Raw genomic sequence first — 10,880 nt, forward strand, 5'->3', positions numbered from 1 at the left:
AGGCACTAGCTGGTTTTCTGGCCATTACCTTTCCAGGGCTCTAGGAACTGTGGTTATTGGCATGACAGGAGAGGTTGAAGAAGGGTGACACCAAGCTATTTTTGAGGACTATGTACACAGTTATTTTGGTTTTGAAAATAGAAAGCATCCACACCACACATTTCATTTAACCCGGGCAGAAATGCTAAGCTCAGGTTTCTAATGCATAAATAACGATCCTTAGTGAAAAGGATGATGTAGACTCCATTGGGTTCTAGTGACCTTACCAGAAACTGTCTTCAAAATACCGCAGTTACTAGCTAGGAATAACAGTCCAGTTTAGGTATCCTTTGGAGCACACAATACAAATATTTATGGTGGTTTATAAAGCACTCGGTTGTCTCCACAGGTTAGTGATGCCTGGAACTTGGGGAATTGTAAATCCAGTCCATTACAATAAGAGTCATACTCACAATCATGAAGATTATGCCAACTATGAGAAAAATTAGAGCCTGCAATTGGAAAATGAGATTGTATTAATAAAGCAAGTGACTGAGCAGACTGTAGTTCGCGGACTGTCCCCCTGGAACCGCATTGCTGTAACACCCGGGGCCCGAGTTTAAGTCATTCTCTGTGACTAAAGGCCAAGTAATGTCACCAAGGCTACGTGAATCAAAGCTAGTTCTGCGTGAATTTCAGTCCAAGAGAGCCGGGCCTTAGAAGACTAGATCTGAAAAAAACCCACGTTGTTACTTTGAACAATAATACAAAATATAACAGAGGAGCAGGTTTTTGCTTTAAAAAATGACCAATTTTCAATGAGTGATCATCGTCTCTGATATCAAGAACAGCTTCAGAGTTAATCCTTTTCATCCTTATTAGACAAACAGGTAAGCCCATCTCTCTTCTCTGAAGGTATTCTGTATATATTCAGGTTATTCAGGTGCTTATAGTCATCCTTCGCTTTAGTAGGGCTTTAGTTTACTATAATCTGTCCACACTTAACAATATTCTGCCTCGCAACACAAAGATGAATATTGTATGTGATCTCAGAGCTGGGTGTGAAATTCTAGGTGTGCCTAACACACAGAAACATGAAGAATGAACAAAGAGACATGAACAAATATTCACAGTCTCTCTATAATAACAGGTCCAAAAGTTATTGTCAGAAATCATTTTATGTTAACAAACCTTTTCTTTTATACTTGCTCTGTATTGGTTGAACTTTCACATTTTTTGTGAACATGTGTATATATATACACGAACATCTGTTTACATTATGTACCTGAATATATATTTCAGCGGTAACTTTTACTGATTAGGTTTTCAAAGGACATCTCCTTGGTGATATTGTTAAATGTGCGGATAGCTATTGATGTTCAACATGAAAGGTACTGCTGCGGCAGTCCAGCACGATGTATAAACACACGCTGTGTATAAATGATAGACCTTCATGTATGTCTCCTGTAGGTGTATGGATCTATCATCTCAGTGGGGAACTCCCTGTTATTTAATTATCTCTGCGGTTCAACTTCCTTCTTAACCTTGACCTCAAATCTCCCTGTTAATCCACAGCTGGCCTTCTAGCATGAACCAACAGCTCCTTATACACTGCCTAGGTGTTATTTCTACAAGTGCAGGTGTTAACAAGACCTTAGATTGGATTAAATAAAAGCCTTTTTTTTTGTAGTGGTTTAAGACACACTTTAACCTAGACGCTTACTGCTGTGTATCAGTAGCAGTAGGGCGCTAAAGGCTTTGGCTTGTGCAGCCTGGCTCTCCATGCGAAGGCGAATCACGCTGCCTGACCTGCATTTTGAGTGAGACACTACCATTTATGAGCAACTGGCAGACGTTGTAAGTCAAAAGTCTGAGTATTTGTGACCAGGGGAAAGCACACACCCTCCCGTCCTTCCTTTTGCAATTGCTGCCAACTCCCTTACCCCGATCTTCTGGGGAGACCTCAGGTGCTCCTTCTCAACCAGCCGCAAGTAGAAGGCAGAGGGGAGGATGAAAATCAGCATCGTAGCAGAAGAGGCACCTGGAAGGGGAAGCAGAGCTGAGTACCGTGCTGTCTGACACATAAGCAACGTGGTGCACCTGCAAAAGAGAGCGTGTGGGGAGGCAGCTGCTTTTCCAAGCCCAGCCACACAAAGGGCTCTCTCTGTAGACAGCATTTGTGCAGAGCTGTAGGTGTCCAAACACTTATTTGAGTGCTCGGGGCCCAAAGAGGCGCTCGTTACTGAGAGGATTTGTGGCTGCCTGCGATACGGACATCTGCATGTGGGCTGGTGAAGCGAGGACAAGCAGGCACTCCCAGGGCGTGATGACCACGGAAAGCAGGTGTTGAAAAGAGGGTGGATGAACCGTGCCCTGGAAGTGCCTACTCCACTCCTCTCCTCTCAGCAGAGCCCAGGGCGGTGGCCCAGGCTTAAAAGGCAGGGAGGAGCAAACCGGCTGCCTGCGTGGAGTATAAAATATGAAAAAGGCAGAAACTTCACAGAGGTGTCTTTCCTGAGGGTATCTGCATCCCCGAGTCCTCAAGCAGCTCAGAACATGGAGGTTCTTCATGGACCTCTTTGGTCAGAGGCCAAAACTGACCAAACGAAGAGGCAGGGAGGGAACTGTGAATGCCGAAAGAAACGTGTCACTTCTTTTCCCAATATCACAGTTGGGAAGTCAATACATTTTGTCTGGGCTATAAATGCTTGAAAACCAAAGGTGATTTCCCTCTTCTCCACATGCACTAAATGCCTTTTTTTTTTTTGTCAAAATGGGATTCCTTACCAATTTTTACCCTGGGATTATTGGATTCCTTGTGCCTCATGCAAGGTAACAATGAAGTTGGGTAGCGTTTAGCTTTGTCTGTCAGCTGTTTGGGATTTTTTAACTTTAATCTGTGTTTATATTACTCTTCTGTAAGACCCAAACTAAGACTGTCATTCAGCCCGTGAATGTAAATATGTTATGGAAAGGATTAACAGAGTAAACAAAGAGTATTTATAAAACCTACCGATAAATCCGAAGATGTCTTTAATAGTCGGGACAAAAATGACAAGCAGGTTATTAAAGGCAAGAATTACTGCTGCAATCAGGAAATGTCTTATCCAGCTGAAGGGCCTTTTGGGAAACAGCAACGCACTGATAGATGAACGGATCTGTAAGATGAAAACCAGCAGGGAAAGTAAAAGAGCAATTAATTTATCTTTGCTTTTCACTTTTTTAAATGATCTATCCTAGTTGCTTTCTCTGTGAGAAATTCTGACTGAAGAAATGTGTTTTCAGTCTTTGATTCCCTTAATGTAATCTCACTCTGATGTAGGTTTTCGAGAAGTTGGTTCACAGTTTAATGCAGAAACTCAAATATTTGCAGTGTAGAAGAAAGTTAAGTAAGTAGGGTGTAAAATCAGGGACATGAAATCTGTTCAACTGAAAGATGCTAATATCAGCAAAAAAAAAAAACCAAACCCAAAGAAACCCCCATTACGAATACTAATCAACAGGCAAAAAATGCATGGAAGAAATAGGAGTCGCTGTATTCCTGAACCTGATCCCTCTGAAAATCCCACTGGAGTTCTGTCGTTTACTTTTGTGAGAGAAAGAGCAAGCTATTGTTTTACTTCCATTAAATATATACATACACATATGTACCTCTCACAAAAGAAAAACATATTTTTCAATGCCACTTGGAAATTATAATCCTAAAAGCTATTGCAGAGAATCCTTTTTGCTCTGCTGACTTTCTCACACAATACACAGAGAGTTTTTTTGCTTTTTCATTAGCAAAGATGGTAAGTAGGAAAAAGGTCAAGAGCAAATCCCTTTGGTGGCAGGAGATAATGTTACTCTGAAGTACCATGATTGACTGAAAAGATTTGAAATGTAGAAGTTGAACAAAAATGTTTTTACACTGAAAAAAGCTCAAAACCCACTTCTGTTTGGTTGTTTTAAAATCACACACAACTGTTTCTGGATGCGTTTGGCAATTCAATTAAGTGTATGGGGTTCTGTCAGACTTGGAGCCCATCATTTGAAAACACAGCATGAATTTTGCATCTTATGTTTTTCAGGTTGATGTGAACCAATATTAGGAAGAGGCAGACAGATTGCAAAAATTTTGTCCAGCCCCTGAGTTGGTGTAAAACAGCTTTATTCCACCAAAGAACTGCTACCTGCATTCCTGTTGGCTTATCGTCAGCATACTGTGCTTTATTCCTGCTGTGTTAATCTTTAAAAAGAAGCTCTCAAACTGAAGTTTTACAGTGACTAATGGTACATAGATCTATATTTACCTTTTTTTTAGCAATGCAGTGATTTCTTTTTTTTTTTTTTTTTTAAAAAAAGAATAAACTCTCAATACTTTAAGAAAATACAAATGTGGTACTGCATAAAAAAGTAGGTGATACAACTAGACTGCTTATTTGGAGTAATTAGATCTGCTGAGCTGGCTGTCCTGGTAGGCTGTATAAAATTGTTTGATATGCTGGGCTTACAAGGAAATGATATTTTCTCGGGAGTTCTTTTAATAGAGCAATTAGTGCTGTGGTATGTAACTGCTAAGCCTTTGCACACTATTCAGATATAAAAATGATTATACAGAGAGCTAAAAATGAAAAAGGCTACATCTGACAGATAGAGGCTTTTGCAATGCCCTTAACTTGTTGTCCCATGAAGGGTGATCAGTTAGTTAAGACTAATTTAAGCATTTAGTCACTGGTTTAAACACGACGTTTAAGGCAGAGCACTGGAGAGCTCTAAGCTAGATGGACTGATCACTCCAGGTGCTTTATACCAGAATTTTTTATTTTTTTTTTCGGTAGACAACCTTGCATGGTGATGACTGCTCTTAGGCATTTGTCAGCAAGCCTGGAAATGGTACCTACGCAGAGCTCGTGTTTGCATCTAGGACAACGGAGCAACAGGACCCCAGGGTTACTGCTCTCATCAGATGGGAACACCATGGAGTGACGCGGATTGCTGAGAGCCCGCCGGCAGCATGACGCTGGGCTTGTACGTGCCGTACAAATGGCACGCCAGCCTCCCAAAACTTAATGACCGGGATCAACTATTCTCTCCCCTGCTGTGTAGCAGCTCAGGGAAGGCATGAGGGACAGTCCTGTACATCCAGGAGCCTGCAGGTCTGCTCTTCAGGTGGGGATTGATCCCTGAGGAGGGTCAGTGCCTCTGCAGAGTGGTTTGTTTAGCTGTGTCTTGCTCTCCCTGCTACTGTGGATATTGTGTTTTTCCCTGTGAACAGCGCGTAGAAGCTCCAAACTTTGCTCCAACATCTTACTATATGTCTGAACCTTGTCTGCCTCCGTTTTCTGGCACTTCCTCCCCTGTCCATAGGCTCAAGCATGTAAGATGTGCACAGGACCTCTGCCCCAGGTCCGGCAGTCCTGCACAACGTGTGGCCCGAGCTGCACGTGTCTGTCATCCAAACGTGAGTTTGGATGCTATAGTAGGTGCCTATGTCTGTATTAGGAAATCTCCTAAGTGGTTTCACTATATCCCCAAATCTTCGGTACTTACACTGCTGCTCTGATGAATATAGTACAGAGAGAGCCAGTGAGAGACAGGGCAGTTGTTCCTGATTTTTTCTGATTTATTTATAAAGACCGACTTATTTCGGTCTTTCAAAGTTTGTAACCGTAACTACCTCAGGTCCTTGCTCTGGTCAAAGAGCGTGGGAGAAAACAGACCCTCCGAAATAAAAACTTCAGGTTAACTTTTCCTCAGTGTTAAAGTCTGTCTGTGCTGAGTACATGCAGTCAGTGCATACGGGCTAGCCCCGATTTCAGCTTCAGCAGCTGTGTTACTTACAGGGAACAGGACGAGGGGCACGGTCAGGGTTACGGCCACCAGCACTGCCAGGCGAACTGACAGCAAGAGGGTGTCGAAGGTGTACACTTTGGTGTACGTATGCAGTAGCTCATCTTCAACTTCTCCTACGAAAAGGAAACAGAAAGCAGTTAGATCACTGAAGCAATATCTGCACATGCAAAAGGATCTTTACACTGCAGCCGGATAAGATTAGCCCTGGCCCAGCTGCTCTCATCAGATAGACCTTACAGGCTACGCACGAAAGAGGAATTTTCCCAGCATGACCGATACGAGTCCATCATTCAGAGATGATGAGAGTAATACAGCTCTCAGATGATGCTTTGTACTCCAGTATCTCACATGACTTTCTAAAAGTCATTAAGTGGATGTGGAACCTGAAGTAAACAAAATTTCTCTGATACAAAATAGGAAACAACTGACTGAACTGGGAACGGGTCCCTTCGACCTCCAGCCAGGTGTCCCAGCTCTCAGAGCTCTCTTGCCCCAGCGATACAGAGCAGATTGTGCTGTGTCATTCACTTCTCTGCTGTAACGGAGGAACTAACGAGGTAAAAAGAGGTGGTGTTTGCATAAAACAGTGTGCTAATACAGGGGTTACTCTGTTTACCTACCGGTTAGTCCAGCTCATCCATATTTTTTTTACACAAGAATGATTTGCACCTGTTTTCCAGCATAGGTGAAGCTGAATTAGTGGTGTCAGAGCCCGGGTGGGCAGCACTTAATAGCGTCATGTAAAACTGTTGAGCACTAGAGTATTTTTAGTGCAGTCACTCTCGGCCTTTGCCAAGGGCCAAGTTTACAGCAGCTTGTTGTCTTGAGTTCACAAAACCAAGACATACACAACTGGTCCCTCTAGTAGGGAATCTCTCATGGTGAGAGAGTCTCGCACGGGTGAGGAACTTGTGGTCTGACAGCTGGATAAGTCCCACTGTGTATTTAGGAGGTTACACGCTGTGTATTATGTTTGAATAATGCTTACACCTGGATTCAGGCCCACAGAAAATACATGAACGCTTAAGCCTCAGTGTGATAGAACCATCTCACCTGCTTTAAAATGAGAGGGAAAATTCTGCAGAGAACAGGGCTTTGGCCTACCGTAGAAGGTAAGGTATCCGAAGAGGGCAGCCAGAAGATACATGATAAGCATGCCAGTGATGGAGATATTCGAGACATTCTGCATCCGCTTTCGGGAGCGACTGAAGTAGGAGAGAAAGAGAGTAACAGTGCTATTCTTATAAAGCCCCTATTTGTACAAGAAATATTCTGAAGAATCACAGCCCTACTGACATCCCCTCGCTGTTTAGTAAGTTCATAGCAACTATACTGGTTATACAGAGCTCTCTACTTGAGGCTTCACAGCTCTGTGCAGAAGAGCACAGCCTTATAAAAGTGTGTTGAAACTCCATTTCTACTGCTTACTTAGTGACAAAGTATAAATGTGCCTCGTTATTTTATATGCCATTATTTATATGCTATCAATTTCAAATGGTGTATTTTAAATAAAAAATTGAGTGGCTAAAATTACAGGGCTGGTAATAATAATAGACAAGAGCTTTCAGTCAGCTCTATATGAACATGCGCTTATATCTAAATAGGGTTGTTCTGCAGGTTCAAGAACCTCCTGCATGTCAAATCCTTTCTTTAGAAATCCTTTGGTTAAAGATTTAGTGTAAGAAAATCTTCAGCTTATAGGACCTGGAAGCATGTTCCCAAGTCATCTGAGAATTTTTATTTCTTGAGAGGTTAAACCTGCTGAAGCGGGAGGTAATGGGTCTTGGCCTCCTTGAGTTTTGCAGCACAGCCTCCTGTAACGTAATTCTTGCTGTTGAACAAATGCATTTTCTCAGCGCTTCCCAACTGTCAACTCTGTGCTGATTTAAGCAAGTGTATTTGATTTTTGATATTTGATAAGCAAAATAGGCTGGGTGAACAGCCTATGTAAGACACCCAAACCAACGGCATCCCAAGAAACCTTAAGAGTAAGCAGCAGCTGACCCAGACACAGAACTCAGTAAGATATTATTAGAAACCAGAATTATCTGTTTCAGTGCAACCAAGCTCTCCAGTATATTTCACATCATTTGAAGGCCTGTCTGTATTCCTCCTTTCCTAAGTAAATATCAGTCAATGCAGCTATCTGGACAGTTGTTCTCTGTCAAAGAAAAGCCAATATCTGCTTACTATGGAAAGCAATAAATCATTAGCAGGTGGGTGTCTACACACCAGCAATCAAGGCAGAACATGTAGCAAGTGATCTCTAGCTATGGTTAACTGGAAGTATGGGACAAAATTTAAGAACCTTACTCTTTCAGTTCACTGTATATTGGTAGCACCTCAGGGTGGCATACGAATGCAAATGCCAGGATGGGTATTGCATAGGCAGTCTGTAAAATAAAGCTCCCATTAGTAAGAATGGTCACTGCTGTACCTCTGACTTTTGGCAAGCAGCAGTTTAGCTGTGGTACAAATGGCTAAAGACAAATTCTACAGACTCTCCCTTACCCGTGAGTTGAACACGAAGTATTTTGGCTGACACATGTCACTACTGTCGCTGTGGGCTTCATATTCTACACCGCTTTTGGGAGAGGTATCTTTTGGCTCCTCAAGGCCTGGCAAGTGCCCAGCTGTGTTGTCCATCATGAAATTCACACCAGAACCAAGAGACTCATTTGGTAACATGAACAGGTGCATTGGCACTGTGTTGTTGGTGGCGGTCCAGTTTTCAACCCCATGGTCCATGATGGGGAGAGGACAGGATATTTGGGATTTCTTGAAGATTACCTACAAAAGGGTAGGCAACGTCACCAGAAGAGTACCACCATCGGAGTTTACACTTACATCAAGGGTATGCCAACATAAATATAAACAGGCACGCAGAAAAGGGAGAGGAAAGAGAAGGGGCAAGAAAACAAGTGCTATCACTTCTGCTTCTCCTGTAAGTATTTGTTGTTACTCTGCCTCTGCTGTTGTCCCGCTTTATTTTTTATTCTCAAGTGTTGTGGTTTTGGCCGATCTTTTTTATTCTGGCTTCGTTCAGCAATAAGCTTGTTGATTTGATTCACTTGCAGATGCCATCTGAACATCCACATTAAATTGTCACGGCAAGAAATATAACAGCGTTGCACAGTTTACAGGCTCTGTATTTGCTTAGAGACAATACCCAAATAGTCACCTACCACACTGACAAAGAAAACCATACAGGTCAGCGAAAAACCACTTGTATAACCAAGATAACCTGTGCAGCAAGAAAAAAAACACAGTTCAGCTACATATAAATTCACAATCCTAACAGAAATAAGAAATGAGGTTAAGTGGGGTATTTAGCTTACCTAAGCTCTTTAGAAGGGAGAGGGGAAGAATAATCCCAACCGTTACAAGTATGACGAGGTAGTTCCCATTTAGGTACCATTCTCTAGAGAGAAGGAATTAAAAATAACAATCATTATCATTGACATCAAAGGGAAAAAAATTCATCTGAGGTTCAGGTTGAACACAGGTACCTACCCAGAACTCTCCTCAAGTTTCATAAATGCTCTGATCACTTCAGGAAGTTCATATTTAATAATAAAGAGGTAGCTTGACATCGCTGAAAAAAACCAAACAAACACCTTCAGAGAAAACAGTGCAGTTCCAACAAAAATAATTTGTTTTAAAAAACATTAATGCTGAAAACATATTGTTTTGGGAAAATAGTTTTTGCTAAAATAGAGAAATTACTTTTGTTCAAGTAACAGTGTGACTACATAGATGGTATGTTCCCTTGATATTGCTATGAGCGTGACCCGAATGACATCTAGAATTCAGTATTAGAATACAATACGTTTATTACTGAATTAACAACATGCTCAAATCACTGTTCTGATGAAATTTACACTCTTAACTCTCCCTTTTGCTTTTCTAAGTGTTGTTTTTCCACTGGACACTGTCCATCCATATTCTGTAGTAACTTCAGTTATCATAGAATCATAGAATCGTCTAGGTTGGAAGGGACCTTTAAGACTGAGTCCAACCGTTAACCTAGCACTGCCAAGTCCACCACTAAACCATTTCCCTGAGCTCCACATCTACCTGTCTTTTCAATACCTCCAGGAATGCGGACTCAATCACTTCCCTGGGCAGCCTGTTCCAGTGCTTTATAACTGTTTTTGTGAAGCAATTTTTACCAATATCCATCCTAAACCTCACCTGGCACAACTTGAGGCTGTTTCCTCTTGTCCTATCACTTGTTACTTGGGAGAAGAGACCAACCCCCACCTTGCTGCAACCTTCTTTCAGGTACTTGTAGAAAGTGATAAGGTCTCTCAGCCTCCTTTTCTGCAGACTAAACAATCCATTTCCCTCAACTGCTCCTCAGAAGACTTGTGCTCTAGACCCCTCACCAGCTTCGTTGCCCTTCTCTGAACACACTCCAGCTCCTCAATGTCTTTCTTGCAGTGAGGGGCCCAAAACTGAACACCATATTCAAGGTGGGGCCTCACCAGTGCCAAATACAGGGGGATGATCACTTCCCTAGTCCTGCTGGCCACACTATTCCTGATACAGGCTAGGACGCTACTGGTCTTCTTGGCCACCTGGTCACACTGCCAGCTCATATCCAGCAGGCTGTGAACCAATACCCCCTTGGTCCTTTTCCACCAGACAGCTTTCCAGCCACTCTTCCCCAAGACTGTAGGGCTGCATGGGGCTGTTGTGACCCAAGTGCAGGACCCAGCTCTTGGCCCTGTTGAGCCTTATACTGGTGTCCTCAGCCCATTGATCCAACCTGTCCAGATCCCTCTGTAGAGCCTTCCTACCCTCAAGCAAATCAACACTCCAACACAACTTGGTGTTGTCTGAAAACTTACTGAGGGTGCACTCGATCCCCTTGTTCAGGTCATTGATAAAGACATTAAAGAGAACTGGCTCCAATACTAATCCCTGGGGAACACCACTTGTGACTGACCACCAACTGGATTTAACTGTATTCACCACAACTTTTTGGGCCCGGCCTTCCAGCTGTATTTTTTACCCCAGTGAAACGTATGCCCATCCAAGCCATGAGCAGCCAGTTTTCTCCC

The 10,880-nt window shown here is 42.6% G+C and overlaps 1 protein-coding gene across 1 annotated transcript in view; it reads right to left on the reverse strand.

Annotated features, from left to right (window-relative positions):
• Nucleotides 1-389: 389 nt before the first annotated feature.
• Nucleotides 390-10,880, reverse strand: part of SLC38A4 (solute carrier family 38 member 4) — a gene marked incomplete at its 3' end in the record, with an annotated part of 16,236 nt that continues 5,745 nt past the window's right edge. The window contains exons 5-14 of the mRNA XM_082498631.1: nucleotides 9,328-9,409; nucleotides 9,153-9,235; nucleotides 9,000-9,058; nucleotides 8,326-8,604; nucleotides 8,128-8,207; nucleotides 6,919-7,019; nucleotides 5,803-5,927; nucleotides 2,993-3,137; nucleotides 1,923-2,020; nucleotides 390-491 (exon numbers count right to left, since the gene is read on the reverse strand). Of these exons, the coding sequence (XP_082354757.1) occupies nucleotides 390-491; nucleotides 1,923-2,020; nucleotides 2,993-3,137; nucleotides 5,803-5,927; nucleotides 6,919-7,019; nucleotides 8,128-8,207; nucleotides 8,326-8,604; nucleotides 9,000-9,058; nucleotides 9,153-9,235; nucleotides 9,328-9,409 (1,154 nt within the window). The remainder of the gene's footprint in view (nucleotides 492-1,922; nucleotides 2,021-2,992; nucleotides 3,138-5,802; nucleotides 5,928-6,918; nucleotides 7,020-8,127; nucleotides 8,208-8,325; nucleotides 8,605-8,999; nucleotides 9,059-9,152; nucleotides 9,236-9,327; nucleotides 9,410-10,880) is intronic.

The sequence above is a fragment of the Vanellus vanellus genome, assembly GCF_965231255.1.
Source record: "Vanellus vanellus genome assembly, chromosome: 1".
NCBI classification, from domain to species: domain Eukaryota; kingdom Metazoa; phylum Chordata; class Aves; order Charadriiformes; family Charadriidae; genus Vanellus; species Vanellus vanellus.